The sequence below is a fragment of the Heterodontus francisci genome, chromosome 22 (genome assembly GCF_036365525.1).
Source record: "Heterodontus francisci isolate sHetFra1 chromosome 22, sHetFra1.hap1, whole genome shotgun sequence".
Classification (NCBI taxonomy): Eukaryota; Metazoa; Chordata; class Chondrichthyes; order Heterodontiformes; family Heterodontidae; genus Heterodontus; species Heterodontus francisci.
The window spans coordinates 29795557-29818620 of NC_090392.1; the positions used below are offsets into that span (position 1 = coordinate 29795557).

The 23064-nt window shown below is 42.5% G+C and overlaps 1 protein-coding gene across 1 annotated transcript in view; it reads right to left on the bottom strand.

Moving 5' to 3' along the window:
- Positions 1-6706: 6706 nt before the first annotated feature.
- LOC137381292 (zinc finger protein 850-like) overlaps positions 6707-23064 on the bottom strand; it is a 62055-nt gene continuing 45697 nt past the window's right edge. Inside the window, exon 3 of the mRNA XM_068053641.1 lies at positions 6707-7625. Coding sequence (XP_067909742.1) covers positions 6863-7625 — 763 coding nt within the window. The 3' untranslated portion in view covers positions 6707-6862. The remainder of the gene's footprint in view (positions 7626-23064) is intronic.

Below are 23064 nucleotides of genomic sequence, written 5' to 3' on the forward strand. Positions count from 1 at the left end.
AAGAGGCTTACAATGTTGAACAAAATACTGCAGTACAGAGGGATCTGGGTGTTCTTGTGCATGAAACACAAAAGGTTAGCATGCAGGTGCAGCAAGTAATTAGGAAGGCAAATAGAATTTTGGCCTTCATTGCTAGGGGGTTAGAGTTTAAAAATAGGGAAGTCCTGTTCCAACTGTACAGGGTGTTGTTAAGGCCACACCTGGAGTACTGCGTACAGTTTTGGTCTCCATATTTAAAGGAGGATATACTAGCATTGGAGGCAGTTCAGAAAAGGTTCACTCGGCTGATTCCTGGGATGAAGAGGTTGTCTTATTAGGAACGGCTAAACAGGTTAGGCCTCGAGAGTCATAGAGTCATACAGCACAGAAACAGGCCCTTCGGCCCACCGCGTCCATGCCGACCATAATGCCTATCTATACTAATCCCACCTGCCTGCATTAATTCCATATCCCTCTATGCCTTGCTCATTCAAGTACCTGTCCAGATGCCTCTTAAATGTCGCTACTGTTCCTGCCTCCATCACCTCCTCAGGCAGCTCATTCCAGATACCCACTATTCTTTGTGTGAAAAATTTACCCCTTTGATGCCCTTTAAACCTCCTCCCTCTCACCTTAAATCTATGCCCTCTAGTTTTAGTCACCCCACCATGGGAAACAGACTCTGGCTATCTACCCTATCTATGCCTCTCATAATTTTATATACCTGTATCCCCTATACCCCGCTCAGCCTCCTTCGCTCCAGGGAAAACAGACCCAGCCTATTCAATCTCTCTTTATAACTCAAGCTCTCCAAACCATTGGAGTTTAGAAGAATGAGAGGTGATCTTATAGAAACATAAGATTTTAAGGGGGCTTGACAGGGTAGATGTTGAGATGATGTTTCCACTAGTGGGGGAATCTCAAACTAGGGGACATAATTACAGAATAAGGGGGCACACGTTTCTTCTCTGAGGGTGGTGAATCTCTGGAATTCTCTGCCTCAGAGTTCTGGAGGCTAGGTCACTAAATGTAATTAAGGAGGAAGTGAATAGATTTTTGAAATCTCGGGGGAGTTGAGGGTTAGGCAGAGCAGGCCCGAAAGAGAAGTTGATGACTGGGACAGATCAGCCATGATCTTATTGAATGGCAGGGCAGGCTTGAGGGGCTGAATGGCCTACTCCTGCTCCTATTTCTTATGTAAGTCTGAGGATTGGGAGTGTTTTATAAACCAGCAGAGGACCACCAAAAAGTTGATAAAAGGGGAAAAATAGAATGTCAGAAAACAAGCCAAAAATATAAAAAAAGATTCCAAGAGCTTTTGTATGTATATAAAAGGGATGAGAGTAGCTAATTTAAACATTGCTCCTTTAGCAGCAGAGACAGGAAAAATTGTCATGGGGAATGAGGAAATGGCAGAGGCATTAAACAACTATTTTGTGTCTGTCTTCACAGGGGGCACAAGTTACATACCAGAAATAGACGGTAACATAGGGGCTAAAAAGTGAGGAAATTCAGGTAATTAATATCAGTAGAGAAAAAGTATTGGAGAAACTTATGGGACTAAAATACGCCAAATCCCCAAGACCTGATGGCCTACATCCTAGGGTTCAAAAAAAAGACAGCTGCAGGGATAGTTGATGCACTAGCTATGATTTTAGAGTTTCTTTGAAGATGTAACTAGTAGGGTAGATAAAGGGGAACCAGTAGATGTAGTCTATCTGTATTTCCAAAAGGAATTTGATAAGGTGCCACACAAAAAGTTAATAGGCAAGATAAGAGCTCATGGAGTTGGGGGTAATTTCTTTTGGGCCTCCTTAAACCGATAGACAATGGATACACGCCTGGAGGTGGTCAGTGGTTTGTGAAGCAGCGCCTGGAGTGGCTATAAAGGCCAATTCTGGAGTGACAGGCTCTTCCACAGGTGCTGCAGAGAAATTTGTTTGTCGGGGCTGTTGCACAGTTGGCTCTCCCCTTGCGCCTCTGTCTTTTTTCCTGCCAACTACTAAGTCTCTTCGACTCGCCACAATTTAGCCCTGTCTTTATGGCTGCCCGCCAGCTCTGGCGAATGCTGGCAACTGACTCCCACGACTTGTGATCAATGTCACACAATTTCATGTCGCGTTTGCAGACGTCTTTATAGCGGAGACATGGACGGCCGGTGGGTCTGATACCAGTGGCGAGCTCGCTGTACAATGTGTCTTTGGGGATCCTGCCATTTGCACTATCATGGGGTAATGCACTAGCATGGATAAAGGTTAATGGCTGCAAAAAGTGGGAATACAAGGGGCATTTTCAATTTGGCAGGAAGTAAATAGCGGAGTGCCACAAGGATCAGTGCCGGCCCCTCAGCTATTTGCAATCGATATTAATGACTTAGATGAAGAAACAGAGAGTAATGTATCTATGTTTGCTGACAATACAAAGCTGGGTGGAAGGTAAAATGTGGGAGGGCACAGAGAGGCTACAGATATAGACAGGTTATGTGAGTGGGCAACAAGATGGCAGATGGAGTATAATGTGGGGAAGTGTAAAGTTATTCACTTTGGTTATAAGAATAGAAAAGCAGAATATTTTTTGAAACTTTTAAATGTTGATGTTGCGAGAGACTTGGGTATGCTCATACGAGGAATGCAGAAAGTTAGCATGCAGGTACAGCAAGCAAATAGGAAGGCAAATGGCATGTTGGCTTTTATTGCAAGGAGACTGGAGTACAGGAATAAAGAAATTGTGCTACAATTGTACAGGGTTTTGGTGAGACCACATCGGGAACATTGTGTGCAGTTTTAGTCTCCATATTTAAGAAAGGTGTTACAGCCAGATGGTGAGGGATGTCGATGGTTCCCACTGTTCACTTCCCAACTGACCGCAGCAAGTGTTTTGTTACTCGAGATTTAACCCCTTGTGTTTCATTTGTCAAATAAACAAACAGCGACAGATTTTCTTGTAGGTTTAAAACAGAAGATTAACTATTTACTGAGCAGTATTCATTCCGTAATTGTCACAACCAAACCCACACATGCATTCACTTGCACACACACAAGAATAGATAAAGAGGAAAAAGGGTTTGGTGAGGTCGGTTTTCGAGGTTCACAATAAACCTGTTGAATCTTCTCGGAGGTCAATTTCACTTTTAAAATTGCAGGCCTGGGTTGTATGTCGATTTTTCTGGTGGTTGAGACTTTAATCTGGAGACAGGGATCACTTTCAGTTCTCTGCTACACAAGTTGAAGTGTAGAATTCACAGCAGGACACCTTTGCCTTTTGCTGGATCCCTCAGCTTGCCAGAGAGCTACTTTCTAAGGTAAAAGTCTCTTACATTTTGCATCGGTTGGTAGATGCAGATCCCCCTCCCTGTAGTGGCCAACTAATGGACCAGGATGTGGTTACTTCACCCCTTCTTTGTTTCAGGACACATTCAATTTTAAAAATGCCTCTTTTTGGATTCAGGATGGGTGTAATTGACACGTTAGCTTGGACTGTATCCTTTTGTCTTTTTTAACAGACAGTAAGACAGATTGAATATACAGAGTCAGGTCGTTTGTCCTTCCATGTCTATTTTGCAGCACATTGTCCACTTTTTAAAAGGAAAAGTCAATTTTTATAACTCTTCAGTTTGGGTTCTGCATTTTCATCGCTGCATTTCACATGAGTGTGACATAGGACACACTTGCATTGGAAGTGGTACAGCGAAGGTTCACTAGATTGGTCTCTGAGATGAGAGGGTTGTCCTATGATGAGAGGCTGAGTAACTTGGGACTACATTCTCTGGAGTTTAAACATGAGAGATTCTGAAGGCCCTTGATAGGGTCGACACAGAGATCGTTGTCTCGGGTCAGGGATCTAAAATATGGCAGCACAGTTTCAAGATAAGGGGCCAATCATCTAGAACAGAGATGAGGAGAAATTACTTCACTCAAATGTTGTGCAACTGTGAAATTCTCTACCCCAAAGGTTGTGGATGCTCCATCATTGAATACATTTAAGGTTGAGATATATAGATTTTTGGTGTCTCAAGAAATCAAGGGGTATGGAGAGTGGGTGGGAAAGCGGAGTTGAATCCTAAGATCAGGCATGATCGTATTGAATGGTGGAGCAGGCTCGACAGGCCATATGGTCTACTCCTGTTCCCATTTCTTGTGTTCTTTTGTTCTCTGACTAATAAAATGTCCCATTCGCCTGGCACTGATATCCATCACCTCAATAAGCACAACAATTAAACTAATGAAGAGAACACAATCACATCAGCTTCTCCCCTGGACACAGACACAGAGACAGGGAGTGTCTGGGACAATCACATTTCTCACTCAATATGGTAGAAATTGATCCTGTATCTCTTTCCATTAATCCTGGACTCCACACGGCTCGAATCCTGCTCCTCTGTCCCTTCCTGTAACAGCACTGAGCTAAACCCAGCCCATAATAAGCAGGGTTCAGGGAGGTTGGTTACTAGGCAATGCAGTGATGTCATAAAGCAGCAACATTCAGCCCAGCCGGTCCCCTCCTTGTCCCTTTAAAGGTGGAGAGCTGGGACATCCTGTTTCAAAACACAACTCACTTTGTTCATATATAGGAACATAGGAGCAGGAGTAGGCCATTCAGCCCATCGAGCCTGCCCTGCCATCCAATAAGATCATAGATGATCTTCCACTTCAATGCCTTTTTCCCATACTATCCTCAAATCCCTTTATGTCATTGGTATTTAGAAATCTGTCAATCTCTGCTTTAAACATACTCAATGACTGAGCTACCCCCTCTGGGGTAGAGAATTTCAAAGAGTCACAACCCTCTGCGTAAAGAAATTTCTCCTCATCTCTGTCCTAAGTGGCTTCCCCTTTATTTTGAAATTGTGTCCCCTAATTCTAGACTCTCCAACTAGGGGAACCATCTTAAAGGGATCGACAGGGTAGATGCATCTAAGTATTTCGTTTTCAACGAGATCACCTCTCATTCTTAGAATCTCGAGAGAATACAGGTCCAGTTTCCCCAATCTCTCTTCATAGGACAGTCCCGCCATCCCGGGACCAAGTCTGGTGAACCTTCATTGCACTCCCTCTGTGGCAATAATATCCTTCTTAAGGTAAGGGGGCCAAAATGCAACACAATACTCCAGATGTAATCTAACCAAGGTTCTATACAATTGAAGTGAGACTTCACTACTCCTGTACTCAAATCCTCTTGCAATAAAGGCTAACATACCACTAGCCTTCTTAATTGCTTGCTGCACCTGCATGTTAGCTTTCAGTGAATTATTGACAAGGACACCCAGGTCCCTTTGTACAACTACAGTTTCTAATCTCTTACCATTTAAGAAATACTCTGCACATCTATTCCTCCTACCAAAGTAGATAACCTCACATTTTTCCACACTGTATTCCATCTGCCATATTCTTGCCCACTCACTAAGTCTGTCCAAATTCCCTTGAAGCCGCTTTGCATCTTCCTCACAACACACATTCCCACCTAGTTTTGTGTCATCTGCAAACTTGGAAATATTACATTTAGTCCCCACATCCAAATCATTGATATATATTGTGAACAGCTGGGGCCCCAAGCACTGATTCCTGCGGTACCCCAGTAATCACAGCCTGTCAACTTGAGAATGACCCATTTATTCCTAATCTCTGCTTTCTGCCTGTTAACCAATCCTTAATCCATGCCAGTATATTACCTCCTATCCCAGGTTTTTAATTTTGCTAACCAACGTCCTGTGGGTGACGTTATCAAGAGCCTTCTGAAAATCTAAGTATACCACGTCCACTGACTCCCCTTTATTAATTCTGTTCATAACATCCTCAAAAAACTGAGAATCCCAAGGTGCAGAGCTGGGATATCCTGTCTCAAAACACATCCCACCCTGTGATCAGAGCTACCTTTGTTTGTGGGACTTGGCTGTGCACAATTTTCCTGCCGCATTTCTGAAATTAAAAGAAGGGCTCACATTTATATAAAAACAAAATACTGCAGATGCTGGAAATCTGAAACAAAAACAGAAAATGCTGGAAGTACTCAGTAGGTCAGGCAGCATCTGTGGAGAGAGAAACAGAGTTAATGTTTCAGGTCTTTGTGACCTTCCAACAGGACTTGTATCTATATAGCGCCTGTCAAGACCTCAAGATGTTGCAAAGCATTTTACAGCCAATGAAGTACTTTTTGAAGTGTCGTCACTGTTGTAATGTAGGAAACACAGCAGCCAATTTGCACATAGCAAGATCCCACAAACAGCAATGTCATAATGACCAAATCATCTGTTTTACTGATGTTGATGAAGAGAAAAATATTGGCCAGGCCACTGGGGATAACTCCCCTGCCCTTCTTTGAAATAATGACAAGGGATCTTTTACATCTACCTGAAGGGGAATACAGGGCCTCGGTTTAACATTTCATGTGAAAGACGGCACCTCTGACCATGCAGCACTCCCTCAGTACTGCACTGGAGTCTCAGCCTTGATTTTTGTGCTCAAGTCCAGGAAAAAACTTGAAATCACAACCTTCTGACTTCGAGGTGAGAGTGCTACCCACTGAGTCACAGCTGCCAACAGCACAGAGCACACATCAAAAAAACTTCATTAGCTGTAAAACACTAGGGAACAACCTGAAATCAGGAAAAGCGCTAATACAAATACAAGTCTTCCAGTAACAAAGGAGAAAATGCCCAAAATTGGAACAGTCGGTAACAGAACACCAGTCTCCTCCTATCTTAGAGGAAGCAAGGACCCAAAACACTGTGTTTGATGCAAAGCTGATTTATTTCATATATATCCGGAATATCAAAACTCTAGCCCAGTTACAGGAATTATTAATATCAACTGAAATAAACCTCAACTGTCAGAATGAACATGGTTCAGTCCTAGATGTGATCAACAGCAGAATCCAACCCCTGCAGTCACCTGTGAACTCGCTGGTGTCTCCGCAGGTTGGATGACTGAGTGAATCTCTTCCCACACACAGAGCAGGTGAACGGCCTCTCCCCAGTGTGAGTGCGTTGGTGTTTCATCAGATCATTTCTGCTTTTAAAGCTTTTCTCACAGTCAGAACATTTAAAAGGTCTCTTATCAGTGTGAACAAGTTGGTGTTCAGTGAGGTGGGACGAATTAGTAAATCTCTTCCCACACACAGAGCAAGTGAATGGCCTCTCCCCAGTGTGAACTCGCTGGTGTCTCAGCAGGTGGGATGACTGAGTGAATCCCTTCAAACACACGGAGCAGGTGAACAGCCTCTCTCCAGTGTGAAGTCGTTGGTGTTTGCGCAGAGTCGATGTGTGAGTGAATCCCTTCCCACACATGGAGCAGGTGTATGGCCTATCCCCACTATGAACTTGCTGGTGTGTCAGAAGGTTGGTTGACAGAGTGAATCCTTTTCCACACACAGAGCAAGTGAATGGTCTCTCCCCAGTATGAACTCGCTGGTGGATAAGCAGATCCTGTTTTCTTTTAAAGCTGCTCTCGCAGTCAGAACATTTAAAAGGTTTGCTATCAGAGTGAACAAGCTTGTGTGTCAGAAGGCAGGATGACTGAGTGAATCCTTTCCCACACACAGAGCAGATAAACGGCCTCTCTCCAGCATGACTGCGTTGATGAGATTCCAGTTTTGAAGGAGAATTGAATCCCTTCCCACAGTCCCCACATTTCCACAGTTTCTCTGCGGTGCTGGTGTCCTTGTATCTTTCCAGGTTGGCTGATCAGTTGAAGCCTCATCCAAACACAGAACTCGTGTACAGTTTCTCCCCGCTGTGAATGGTGCGATGTTTTTCAGGCTGTGTAACTGGTTCAAGTTCCTTCCACAGTCAGTGCATTGGAACACTCTCATTTGGGTGTGTGTGTCTTGGTGATTTTCCAGTTACACTGATGTTTGAAATCTTTTCCCACAGACAGAAAAGACACTGAAAGGCCGATGAATTTTAGGTCCTGATCAATCAAGTGACTCTGTCAACTCTTAAGTGATGCTTGCTTGAGTCTCCCGTCGGTAAATCCTCCCCTTCTAAGCCCCTGTAAGAGTTTACAAAGCCATCACTGTCAGTCCAGGATAAAAATTCACAACATTTTCTCCTCCTGCTTCCTAATCCAGAGTGGCTACGCATGCGCCCTGCCGCATATTGCACCCTAGAAAGATGGCGGACTTTAACCCAGGCCTGTCACTGGGAGAATAACCGCAGCTGCCGCCCTGCATGGTGCAAACATGGGGCCAGGAGCTTCTTATTGGGGGGGTCGTTGAAACCTACACAGGGTGTTTCTGATGCCTCCCCTCTCCAGCACTCGGTGGTTTCTCACCCGCTGCGGATCTGACATAACCGCTTCCGTCCAGCTCCAGCACCCGCACTGCACATGCTCCAGTCACAGCCTGGCACCCTGCCTGTGCAGGCGGCCTCTGGAGTGAGGATAGGGCACAGTCTGTCCTGCAGGGAATGCTGGGTAACAGACCCACCATTGAAAGGCCATATTGGTGAATTGAAAATAAGGTTTTGTGATCCAATTGAGATTGTATCTCCAATTTAGTTCCCAAAACACTGCTATAATTTCCATACAAAAAAAATAGGGAATGTGCATATTTTACATATGTAAATCAGTGGCTTTAATAAAAGTTCCATAACAAAGCACAACACCCAGATGGTTGTAGAACAGCTGATCCTCTGGTTCAGTATGAGCTGTGCCTTTGCGGATCTTCTAGAAAAATATAAATGGCAATTGTTTGGTTTTTCTTAGTTATATCACATAAATGTATGTTATTCAAATGTCCTGCGGCTGATTGTTTCATAGGCAAATTTATTCCAACAAATGTAAGAACTAGTGTTTCTTGTCTCGCAGTTTTATTTCTACTGCTCCTGCATTCAACCAATCCCATTGTTATTTCCCTGTACACAAAGTCCATTTATCCTGTTATCTCAAAACTTCTCAATGTCCTGCATCTTTCATTCCCACTCCCTGCTTTCCAGATAAACTGAGTTTCACAAATTTGGTGTGTTTGCATCAAGCAGCTAATTCACCTGGGACCTGGAGGAGCAGAGGGAGCTACAGGAAAAGGAGTAACAGAAGCAGGAGATGCCATATGAAACTCGCACAATTTGATGTGTGGCAGTTGCTTCTATTGATGTATGACAGTCGTGTGTGACAATATTGAAAATGCTGGTTCCTTTAATTAAACAGGTCTCATTTCAGTGTTAATAGAGAGCAGGTGATGCTCAATATAGTTTTTATTTAAGGGCTGGGTTTTTGCCCAGTTGGGGAGTTGCCTCCGGACAAAGAGTTAGTCCAGAAGGGAACAGAGCGAACTGATATATGGACTGAACTGTGAATTGACAATAAAACAGTTGTGGATCAGAGACTGTCATCGGCTTCCTCATTTTGGTGACTGAATATCTGCCTGTTTAACAGAGAATGGAGGACTCCATGATTACTGACTCTCAAAATCGATGGGGGCCTAGTCGCAGGCGCTTGTACAAAGAGTCGCTCAAAGACCTTTTGAGGTGGGTCGCACGTTTAATAGATTTATGGATCAAAACAGAAGGGAAGACTGGGATGATAGCCGAAGACAAATGAATCCTAGAGATGCGCGGGGAGTGGTTAATAGGTGTTTTCGGTGTGAGTCTAAGTATCACTATGCAAGGAATTGTCCTAGAACCAGGAATCAAATATTTGAAGTAACATGAGACAGACGGTTCTGCTGACTAATATGATAATGATGAATGGCATGACAATATCATATTGGTGACAAAAAGCTTGAGTCGGGCCATGAGCATTTTGGTTGCAGATTCATTCAATTAGATAGTGGCTATACTTCAACAGTGTGTGGAGTCGGTTGCCTGAACTGCTACTTGGAATCTCTTGACAAGGCAGATAGAAGTACGGCGCAGTGGTTAGCACCGCAGCCTCACAGCTCCAGCGACCCGGGTTCGATTGTGGGTACTGCCTGTGCGGAGTTTGCAAGTTCTCCCTGTGACCGCGTGGGTTTTCGCTGGATGCTCCGGTTTCCTCCCACAGCCAAAGACTTGCAGGTTGATAGGTAAATTGGCCATTGTAAATTGCCCCTAGTATAGGTAGGTGGTAGGGGAATTGAGGGAAGATGGGGATGTGGTAGGAATATGGGATAAATGTAGGATTAGTATAAATGGGTGGTTGTTGGTCAGCACAGACTCGGTGGGCCAAAGGGCCTGTTTCAGTGCTGTATCTCTTAATATAAAATATAAAGTTAGAGAATATGAAAGTGCTATTTGCTTTAAGTTTGGAGATGTTAACGTCTTTAAAGAGAGTGGTCCTCCCGTGTGAAATAGCAGGAATGTGTCATTTCATCACCACTGATGTGGTTCAGAATGACATACTGCTGTTGCTGAGTAAATTTATGATGAAAAAAGCAAAGATGAGATTGGATATGGAGAATGACAAAGCATTTGTCTTCGGTAAAGCAGTTAATTTACAATTCACTGGATCAGGATATTATTGTATTCTGTTGAGGAAACAATGCATTTCTCGCCGAGAAGTTCAAGAAGTATTATTGACCTCTGGAGACAAGAGGAGAATTATCTGGAAGTTGCACAGACAATTTTCCCATCCTTCATAGCAGAAGCTAAAGCTACTACTAAAGGATGCCAGAGTTGTGGATAAAGAATACGACTCCCTTGTTGAAAAAAATCACATCTCAATGTGACATATGTATGAAATATCGGAAGACACCGCCGCGCCTGGTTGTGAGTAGCTTGGGAATTTCATGAAATGGTGGCTATGGACCTGCAAGTGTGGGACAGAGATCAAGGTATTTATCTGTTGCATTCTGTCGATATGGCAACTAGGTTCAACAAAGCTACGGTAATAAACAACAAGGACAAATGGACAACAGTGGATAAAGTTATGGAAAAGTGGGTTGGTATGGGCCTTGGAACGCCGGCAAGATTGCTGACCGATAACGGAGGGGAATTTGCATATGACAAGTTTAGGGACATATGTGAGAACTTAAATACTGTAGTTATGAACACTGCTGCAGAAAGCCCATTCAGCAACGGCTTGTGTGAAAGAAATCATGCGATAGTTGATGAAATATTACACAAAATACTGGTGGATCAACCGAACTGCAAGCTACAAACGGCTCTGGCATAGGCAGTACACAAATTCTTTACAAATGGTGAGGGGGTGGGGCGGGTATAACCCATACCAATTGGTATTGACAGCAATCCAAAATTGCCTTCCATACTATGTGACGATCCTCTGGCCCTGGAGGGAACGACTATTAGCTCTATTTTCTCCGCTCACCTAAATGCGCTACAGGCTGGTAGGACAGCGTTTGTCCAAGCTGAAGCATCCGAAAAAATTCGGAGAGCATTAAGACATCGCATAAGACGGTCTGGGAAAGGCTTTAGTTCTGGCAATCTTCTTTATTAAAAGAGAGAAGGGGATGGAAAGGTCTGGAAAAAGTTATCGGACTTGACGAGAAAATGCTAGTAATACAACATGGGAATCAAACCATAAAAGCACATTGTTCATGGGTAATAGGGATGTGCCATGAATTTTCGAACACAGAACATGGGAGAAGGTGATGAGCATGAGGCACCATGTGCATCGCATATCCATGCATTCTGTGATTTTTGAGCCAGAGGGGCAGGATATGAGAGCTCAAGAAATAGATACCGATGCACATACTGATCGTGAAGAACAAAGAGAAGCCATCTCATCCAGGGATCAGTTGCCTAAAGTAGGTTGCCGGGTGGTGTACCGGCCAGAGGGTCCGATAACTGGAGGGAGGCCATGATAATTGGGCAAGAAAGGTAAATACAAAAATTGGTTAAATGTCCAAGAAGAGGGACAAGAACTGAAGGCCATGGATTGGCAAACAGGAGTTCAAGAATGGAGAACGAGAAAACGTTGCTCGAGTTCAGGTAATGATTCAGGAGATGTGTCTGGGAGGAGGAAAAGATCGCGTACAGTGGACAGGACCTCTGGTAGACATTTTGACGGGGATAGTTCAGAGAGAGCTCAATGTGAGATGCCGCAGCCTGACTAGGCACAGGTGTAGCCTAGAAAGTGGAGAACCTTCTCGGGATAAGGTCAAAAGCAGAAGTCCCTGTGATCGTGAAGTATTTGTAGCTGCTAATAGGTTAGAAGATGGGGCGATAAGAGGCTAAACTCAGAGCTAGAGTTGGAAAGAATTTGGGGTATATTCAGAGGTTGTAAATAGGGGCCAACCTGCTCGATCACACATATGGATCTGTACAGAAAAAGTCCTACCAGATGAGACCTATAAGGCCACGGCTCGGTTGGTGGCCAGAGGTTTTGAGGAGTGCTCGGGGGATAAAGATATCACGGCAGACTCTCTCACAGCGGGAAAGGTGATTTTGAGAGTCTTTTTGGCTATTTTAGCAACTCATTCTTGAAGGTGCAAGTCCATAGATATCAAAGCGGCTTTCCTTCAGGGTGACATGCTTCAGAGGGAAGTGTTTCTCCAGCCTCTGAAGGAAGCATCAGACACGGAAGGGAAGCTCTGGAAGTTGAATAAATATGTTTATGGGTTGAATGATGCTTCCCAGGTATGGTACTTCCCAGTGAGGGCAGTTCTGTTACAGTTCGGGTGTTCACAACTAAAGACCCTGCAATGTTTTATTGGCACTGTAATGGAAAACTTTTGAGTATCTTTCTGATGCATGTGGATGATTTTTTGTGGGGTGGTATTAATGAGTTTGAAAAGAACGTTATTCATCGAACTATGGAGGAATATAAATTGGCAGTCAAGTGGCTGGGGATTTTAAACATGTGGGTTTGGAGATAAAACAGGGTGAGTCGGATGTAGTTTTACATCAACATTCTCACTTGGAAAATGTCACACCCATCACAATTGGTCGCACCAGATTGGGACAGAAACGCAGCTACGTCCAAGGATGAAACTGAACAGGTGAGGAGTCTTGTCGAACAGCTCAATTGGTTAGCCACACAGAGGACCAGATGCAAGTTTTGATGTGCTAGAATTTAGTCTTGTGATAAAATATCCTAAGGTTGAAGACATCCCGAGGGCGAACAAAACTTTAAAAAAAATTTAAAATAGAGAAGTGTACGCTGAAGTTTTTTTGCTTTTGGGTGATCCCAAAAATATGAAATTAATAATTTTTAGTGATGCCTCGCATGCAAACCTTGGTGATGGATTCTCCAGTGCGGGAGGGTTTGTGATATCACTTGTGGGAGAGAATGGGAAAAGTTGCCCATTGGCATGGGAGGCCAAGAAAATAAGAGTGGTGAAGAGCACACTAGCCGCTGAAACTCTTGCACTCGTGGATGCTGTTGATATGGCGTTATATTTGTCCAAGATCTGGGAAGAAATGTTATATAAAAGAGACTGAAAAGACAATACAAATTGCATGTTACACTGTATATTATTCCACAGGGATTGATTATCTTTCGACAAAAAGCATAAATGAAAAAAGGCTGAGGATAGACATAGCCAGTTTAAAGCAAATGTTGGAAAGGGAAGAAATCTCTAAGCTAAGATGGGTAAATACTAGTTATCAACTATCAGACTGTTTCACTAAAAGAATGCGTCTACTGAAAAGTTGTTGACGGTTCTAGGAGGATATCTCTCGTTGTAATGTTTAGGAATCTGAATTTTTTTTATATACACTTGTCTGTAAATGTTTCTTCCCTTAAAAGAAAGGGAATCTGACAATATTGAAAACGCTGGTCCCTTTAATTAAACAGGTCTCATTTCAAATGTTAATAGAGAGCAGGTGATGCTCATTATGGTTTTGTATTTAAGGGCTGGGTTTTTGCCCAGTTGGGGAGTTGCCTCAGGACAGAATTTGTCCAGAAGGGAAGAGTGGGAACTGATGTTTGGACTGAATGATGAACTGACAATAAAACAGTTGTGAATCAGAGACTGTCATTGACTTCCACATTTTGGTAAATGGATATCTGCCTGTTTTAACAGTGCTTTGCCTTGCATGTTTCACTGGAGCCAAATTGATTTGGTTTGTCTCTTTTGGAAACTGCAACTTGTCCAACCAGAGCGCGTGGTACTATTTTGCCTATCTGTTTCATTTTCATGCTTTCCAGATTCAGTGCTGTCCTTGGCTGATCAAGTGTTTTGGGTTCAAACTAAGCATGTCATTTTGTGTGAACAACTAGTCTTTGGTGAAAGTAGACTGAAGTGAAGAAATAGGAAAAACAGTGAGTCAACTAATGTCCAGTCTTCTGGAGCAGATTCCCTAGTGGTTAGGATTTGGTGCTTTCATCACTGGTCTATTTCTGTCCCAGACTTGAGAATTAAACTTTTTTGCTGCCGTATGAAGTATCACAATTAACATGGCTGCTTTTATTCAGTAAAGAAGTTAATGTCTGGCAGCATCAGTGGATGGTCAATGAATGTGCTAACCTCAATGTGGTCCATGTGGATTTTAGCAAGGCTTTTGACAAAGTTCCAAATGGAACAGGAAAAATAAAATCATGTGATATAAGGGAAAGTTGATCCATATTTGGCTCAGTGGTAGGAAGCAAAGGGTAATGGTCAATGGGTGTACTTGTGACTATTAGGCTGTATTTTCTGGGGTGTTCTGCAGAGGACAGCATGTGGTATAATTAATGACTTAGTCTTGCCCACTACATTTAGAGTCTAAGAAGTTGCCCATGTGTTTGATAGTGAAGAAAGCTGCAGCAAGATATAAATGGACTTGTAAGGTGGCCAGAAAAGTGGCTGCTGTACACAGCAAGCTCCCAAAGATAGCAATATGACAGTGAGCTGATTATTTACTTTAAGTAAGGAATGTTTGAGGGATAAATACTGGCCTAGGAGACTGAGTTTTTTTAAAACTTGAAGCTAAATGTAAATATTTTGACTTGAGTCCCTGATGAACAATGGGCAGAAATCCCAAATTCTATCAATCCATCCGTCAGCCTTCTCTTTCCTAGAGAAAAGAGCCTCATCCTATTCAGCTTCATCTGGTTATTATAATCTCTCTGCTCCAGAAATAAGTTGAGTGAACTTTTATTTTCCTATTGTGAGACAGCAGTAGAAACAATTCCTAATGTCTGAGGGACTTCAGATTGTTTTTTTAAAATGTATTAATTCTTTCTTTCTAGTTTGGTCTATTGTCCTAACCACTCGACCATGTCTACTCCGTCTTTGTTTAACTGTCGCTCAGTTAAAATTTCAATCATTCTCTGTTTTGTAACATGCTGTCAGTCACTAAACTGTCTCCACTCCAGAAAAGAGCAACATACTATAGATGCTGGAACTCTGAAATGAGAACAGAAAGTGCTGGAAATACTCTGATCTGGCAGCATCTGTGTAGAGAGACCGTGTTAACGTTTCAGGTCTCTGACCATTCACAGACCTGAAACATTAACACGGTTTGTCTCTACACAGATGCTGCCAGACCTGCTGCATATTTCCAGTACTTTGTCATAAAAAGACAATCTCTTCTTGCATCTTTTTAATCTGCTATTTTCCTCCCTAACATTTTGTCCTGAATTTTTTTCTAGAAATTTCCCCAACACCAAAGTTAAACAGGCTGGCCTGTAGTAGCTGGCCTTATCTTTACACCCTTGTTCAAACAAAGTTTAAACATTTGCAATTCTCCAGTCGTCTGGCACTACCTATGTCTAAGGAAGACTTAAAAATTATGGCCAGTGCCTACATGATTTCCACCCTTACTTCCCTCAGTATCCTTGGATGCATCTCATCTGGTCCTGTTGCTTTATCCACTTTAATTACAGACAGCCTATCTAATACGTTCTCCTCCTTATCAATTTTAAACCCTTCTAGTGTCTGAATTACCTCTTTCACCATTGCCTGGGTTGCTTCTTCTTGGTAAAGACAGGGTGCAAAGTATTCATTTAATACATCAGCCATGCCCTCTGTCTCCATGTGTAAATCCCCTTTATGGTCTCAAATCAGCTCAACTCTTCCTTTTTTACCACTTTTTTTCTTTACTATTTATATGCCTTTAATGTTTGTGCCAGTCTTTTTTCATGTTCTCTTTGCTTCTCTTTTTCTTTTTCACTTCCCTTCTGGACCTTCCATATTCAGCCTGGTTCTCAATAGTATTTGCTACCTGGCATTTGTCGGAAGTACACTTTATCTTAATCTCTCCCTCTTTTGTCATTCAGGGAGCTCTGGATTTGTTTACCCTATGTTTCCCCTTTGAGGGAACATACCTTGACTGTGCCTGAACTATCTCTTTGAAGGTAGCCCATTGTTCATCTACCGGTTTTCCTGCCAGCTTTTGACTCCAATTTATTTGCCGCAGCTCCATTCTTACCCCACTGAAGTTGGCTTTCCCTCAGTTAATTCTTACTCTGGACTGTTCTTTGTCCTTTTCCATAGACAGCCTAAGCCTTATGATGCAATAATCACTGTCCCCTAAATGATCTCCTACTGATACCTGATCCACTTGGCCCACCTCATTCCCAAGTACCTGGTCTAGCAGTGCCTCTTTTCTCATTGAACTGGAAACATACTGCTAAGGAAAATTTTCCTGAAAGCATTCTTGGAACTAGGAACATAACTTGGACGTGAATGTAAGGGGCATGATTAGTAAGTTTGCAGATGACACCAAAATTGGTGGTATAGTGGACAGTGAAGAAGGTTGTCTAAGGTTACAACAGGATGTAGATCAACTGGGAAAGTGGGCAAGGGATTGGCAAATGAAATTTAACACAGACAAGTGTGAAATGATGCATTTTGGGAAGTTAAACCAGGGCAGGACATATACAGTGAATAGCAGGGCCCTGGGGAGTGTTGAGCAGAGAGACCTTGGGGTGCAAGTACATAGTTCCCTGAAAGTGGCAACACAGGTAGACAGGGTGGTGAAGGCGGCGTATGGCATGCTTGCCTTCATTGGCCGCGGCATTGAGTACAAGAGTTGGGACGTCATGTTACAGTTGTATATGACGTTGCATTTGGAGTACTATGTGCAGTTCTGGTTGCCGCACTACAGGAAAGATGTGATTAAGCTAGAGACGGTGCAGGAAAGATTCACAAGGATGTTGCCTGGTTTGGTGGGCTTGAGTTATAAAGAGAGATTGAATAGGCTGTGTCAGTTTTCCCTGGAGCGAAGGAGGCTGAGAGGGGACATGATAGTGGTATGTAAAATTGAGAGGCACAGATAGGGTAGATAGCCAGAGTCTGTTTCCCATGGTAGGGGTGTCTAAAACTAGAGGGCATAGATTTAAGGTGAGGGAGGAGGTTTAAAGGGGATCAAAGGGGTAAATTTTTCACAAAGAATAGTGGGTATCGGGAATGAGCTGCCAGAGGAGGTGGTGGACCCAGCAACAGTAGCAACATTTAAGAGGCATCTGGACAGGCACTTGAATGAGCAAGGCATAGAGGGAAATGGGATTAGTATAGATAGGCATTATGGACGTGGTGGGCCGAAGGGCCTGTTTCTATGCTGTATGACTCTGACTCTAACTCTTGCCTCTCACCTGCTCTTTACACTATTTCTGTCTCAGTCTATGTTTGGATAACTAAAGTCTCCCATTATAACTACCCTATTAATTTTTGCACCTCTCTGTAATTTCCTTGCAAATTTGTTCCTCCACGTCCTTGCCACTAGTTGGCCTATAGACATCACTGTGCAATGTAACTGCACTTTTTTTGTTTGTTCCTTAGCTCTAGACAAATTGATTGTCCTTGACTCCTCTGGCACATCCTTTTTTTTTCCAGCACTGCAATGCTTTCAATCGATACTGCAACCCCTCCCCCTTTTTCCCATCATGGAGTAAGAGTATTTAGGGTGCTCTGGACAGGACAACAACTTTCCCGTCATAGATACATGATCCCAATGGTGAGGTGGTGATCCATCCAGGAGAATGATGGGTGGACACAGTATGTGTTTTAGTGATCTTAACCTCAAGAAACAGTCCTCAGGAGTGAAATAAGACTCCTTGGCCCATGTTACCAGGGCTGTTGGAGCTGGTTGAGGCCTGGCCCAGCACTGACAGGGCAGGACAAGCCCACTGGGAGATAAGGCCGAATTAACTAAAACTAAACTGCTGGAACAGTAATTAGAAAATTGCAATTGTCACACTGCTATTTAAAGAAGGTAAGCGAGGGAATCGAGGGAATTATAGACTGGTTAGCCTAACAGCTGTTGTCAGGAACTTACTAGAGTGTACATTTAAAGATGGAGTATTTGATCACCTTGAAAAGTTGCAGTTAATCAGAGAGCCAGCAAGGATTTGTAAAAGGTAGCTCATGCCTGATGAACCTGATCAATTATTTTAAAGAAAAAAAAGGGCGGCGCAGTGGTTAGCACCGCAGCCTCACAGCTCCAGCGACCCGGTTCAATTCTGGGTACTGCCTGTGTGGAGTTTGCAAGTTCTCCCTGTGTTTGCGTGGGTTTTTTCCCACATGCCAAAGACTTGCAGGTTGATAGGTAAATTGGCCATTATAAATTGCCCCTAGTATAGTTTTTAGAGATACAGCACTGAAACAAGCCCTTCGGCCCACCGAGTCTGTGCCGACCATCAACCACCCATTTATACTAATCCTACACTAATCCCATATTCCTACCACATCCCCACCTATCCCTATATTTCCCTACCAACTACCTATACTACCTATATAGGTAGGTGGTAGGGAAATATAGGGACAAGTGAGGATGTGGTAGGAATATGGAATTAGTGTCGGATTAGTATAAATGGGTGGTTGATGGTCGGCACAGACTCGGTGGGCCGAAGGGCCTGTTTCAGTGCTGTATCACTAAACTAAACTAACACAAATACATCTTTTTCATATAATTTGCTTTACAATGAGAAAGGGGTAATTAATAACCTTGTCTTAAATGGGCCTCTAGGGAAGTGCAACCATAATATGGTAGAATTTTATATTGTAGTTGAAAGTGATTTAGGTCTGAAATTGGGTCTAAATCTAAACAAAGCAAAGTATACAGGTATGAGGGGATGAGTTGGCAATATAGATTGGAAACTACATTAAAAGATATGATAAACAAACAATGGCTAGCATTGAAAGAATTAATGCATAATTTGCAAAAATTGTACATTCTTTTAAGGCACAAAAACCTCTCAGAAAAAGTGGTCCAATCGTGACTAAGAGTTAAAGACAGTATTAGGAACAATTGGAACAGGAGTAGGCTTTTCAGCCCATCAAGCCTGCCCCACCATGCAGGATGATCATGGCTGATCTTCCACTTCAATGCCTTTTCCCCCACACTATCCTCATCCCCTTATGTCATTTGTATTTAGAAATCTGTCAATCTCTGCTTTAAACATACTCAATGACTGAGCTCCCACAGCCCTCTGGGGTAGAGAATTCCAAAGATTCACAACCCTCTGAGTAAAGAAATTTCTCTTCATCTCTGTCCCAAGTGGCTTCCCCCTTATTTTGAAATTGTATCCCCTGGTTCTAGGCTCCCCAACCAGGGGAAACATAGATGCATCTACCCTGTCTATCCCTTTAAGTATTTTGTAGTTCTCAATGAGATCACCTCTTTCTCTGAGAAACTCTAGAGAATACAGGCCCAGTTTCCCCAATCTCTCAACATCGGACAGTCCCACCATCCGAGGAACAAGTCTGAACTTTCACTGTACTCCCTCTATGGCAATAATATCCCTCCTAACGTAAGGGGACCAAAACGTCACACAGTATTCCAAGTGCGGTCTAACCAAAGTTCTATACAACAGAAGCAAGACTTCACTACTTCTGCACTCAAATCCTCTTGTGATAAAGGCCATTATCCTTCCTAATTGCTTGCTGCACCTGCATGTTAGCTTTCAGTGACTTATTGACAAGAACATCCAAGTCCCTTTGTACATCTACACTTTCTAATCTCTTACCATTTAAGAAATACTCTGTACATCTATTCCTCCTACCAAAATGGATAACCTCACATTTTTCCACATTATATTCCATCTGCCATATTCTTGCCCACTCACTAAGTCTGTCCAAATCCCCATGAAGCTACTTTGCATCTTCCTCACAACACCCATTCCCACCTAGTTTTGTCATCTGCAAACTTGGATATATTACATTTGGTCCCCACATCCAAATCATTGATATATATTGTGAACAGCTGGGGCCCAAGCACTGAGCCCTGCAGTACCCCCCACTAGTCACAGCCTGCCAAAATGAGAATGACCCATTTATTCCTACTCTCTGCTTTTTGCCGATTAACCAGTCTTTAATCCATGCCACTATATTACCTCCTATCCCATGTTTTAATTTTGCTAACCAACCTCCGATGGGGGACTTTATCAAAAGCTTTCTGCAAATCCAAGTATACCATATCCACTGACTCACCTTTATCAATTCTGTTAGTAACACCCTCAAAAAAACACCAACAGGTTCATCAAACATGATTTCCCAATCATAAATCCATGTTGACCATGTCCAATCAGATCATTATTATCCAAGATCCATTTATTACATCTTTTAGAATAGATTCTCGCATTTTCCCAATGACTGATGCGAGGTTAACTGGTCTGTAATTCCCTGTTTTCTCTCTTCCCTCCTTTAAATAGTGGGGTGACATTTGCGACCTTCCAATCTGCAGGAACTGCTCCAGAATCTACAGAATTTTGGAAGATGATCACCAGTGCATCCACTATTTCCATAGCTACCTCTTTCAACACTCTGGGATGCAGAACATCAGGTCCTGGGAACTTATCAACCTTCAGCCCCATTGATTTCTCCAATACAACCTTCTTACTGACACTAATTTCCTTCAATTCCTCATTTTCCCCCCTAATCCCTTGGATATCTAATTCTGGGAGATTTCTTCTTTTTTCCTCAGTGAAGACCGATACAATCATTTAGCTTCGCTGCCATATTCCCCATTATAAATTCTCCTGACTCTGCCTGTAATGGACCACATTTGTCTTAACTAAATGTTTCCCTTTTTACGTACCTGTAGAAGCTTTTATAGTCCATTTTTATATTGCTAGCTTACATTCATATTCTCCCTTTCTTTATCAGTTTCTTTGTCCTCTTTTGCTGTATTCTAAAATCCTCCCAATCCTCAGGTTTCCTACTTTTTTCTGGCACCTTAAAAGAAAAGGCCTATAAATCTTATACAATTCTTAACTTCCTTTGTTATCCATGGTTGACTTTTAGGAGATTTGTGCCTTGAAGGAATGTATAGTTGCTGTAAACTATAACATTTCTTTAAAGACTATCCATTGTCTATGTACTGTCCTACCTTTTAATGTATTTCCCCAATCCACCTCAGCCAATTTGCCCCTCATACCTTCATAATTTCCTTTGTTCAACTTTATCATTATTTACAAACATAATGTAAAATTCTATCATTATGGTCACTCATCCCTAAAGGATCTTTCACAAGATTATTAATTAACCCTTTCTCATTACATAAAACTAGATCTAAAATAGCTTGTTTGCTAGTCAGTTCCTCAACATACTGCTCTAGAAAACCATCCCTAACACTCCAGAAATTGTCCTCCACAGCTTTAGTGCTCATTAGGTTTACCCAGTCTATATGTGCAGATTGAAATCACCCATGATCACTGTATTAGTAGTAAGCTTGAGGATTTTAGAATTAAGCAACATAGGGCCAAGAAATTGATAAAGGAAGAGAATCTACATATCAGAGTAGACTATCAGACATGAAAACAGATTGTAAATATTTCTATAGGAATGTAAATAAGGGATTAGTGAAAGTAAACATTCTGCCATTAGAGGCAGGTGAAATTATAATGGAGGATAAAGAAATTGCAGAGACATTAAACAAACACCTTGTATCTGTCTTCATGGTAAAAGACACAAACATTCCAGAAATAATGGGGAAACCAAGGGTCTGGCGAGAATGAGGATCTGAAATAAATCAGTACAAGAAAATAAATAATACTGGAGAAATTAATGGAATGAAGCAGCAACAAATCCCCCCTGGATTGGATAACCTGCATGCTAGGGTTTTAAAAGAGGGAGCTGCAGCGACAGTGGATGATCTTCCAGAAGTCCATAGATTCTAGAAGAGTTCCCAAGGATTAGAGGGTAGCCAGCATAACGCCACTATTTAAGACAGGAGGAAGAAAGAACTTGGAACTACTGGCCAGTGAGCCTAACATCAGTGGCAGGCAAAATGCTCGAACTATTGTCAGGGATGTGGTAACAGGGCATTTAAAATCAAGATATGATTAAGTAGAGTCAACATGGATTTATGAAAAAGAAAGTGTTTGACAAGTCTGCTAGAGTTTGAGGCTGTAACGAGTAAGATGGAGAAGAAGGAACCAGGAGAGCATTTGGATTTTCAAGAAGCAAGAAACATTCGATAAGATGCCACACCAGAGGTTATTACACAATTAGGACTCCTGGGATTGAGGTAATATTCACTTGGATTGAGGATTGGTTAATGGACAGAAAACAGGAAGTAGGAATAAATGGCACATTTTCGGGTTAGCAGACTGCAATTAAGAGTACCACAAGGATCAGTACTTGGGCCTCAACTATTTATAATCTATACTGACTTGCATAATGGAACCGAGTAACGGATCCAGGTTTGCTGATGCAAAGTTCGGTGGGAAAGGAAAAAGTGAGGAGGACACAAAGGAGCTGCAGAGGGACAGGGACGGTTGGGTGAGTAGGCAAGAACATGGCAGGTGGAATACAATGGTGAAGTTATTGACTTCGATAGGAAATTTTTTTTTTTACGAATGTTAAGAGACTGAGAAATTTTTGCATTCAGAGGGACTTGGGTGTCCTTCTACATGAATCAAAGTGTACATGCAGGTACAGCAAGCAATTAGGAAGGCAAATGATCAGTTAGCTTTTGTCCCAAAGGGATTGGAGTACAAGAGTAAAGAAGTCTTATTACAATGATGCAGGGTATTCATGAGGCTACACCTGGGGTACTGTGTGCAGTTTTGGTCTCCTTACTTAAGGAGGGACATACCTGCCTTTGAGGGTATGTAATGAAGATTCACTAGACTGCTTCCTGGGAGGAGGCGCTTGTTCTATTTATTCACGGAATGTGGGTGTCGCTGGAAAGAACAGCATTTGTTGCCCATCACTAATTCCCCTTGAAGATGGTGAGCTGCTGCCTCCTTGAATATAACTGAGTGGCTTGCTAGGCTGTTTCACTGGGCAGTTAAGAGTCAACCACATTTAGAACATATAGAACATAGAACATTACAGCGCAGTACA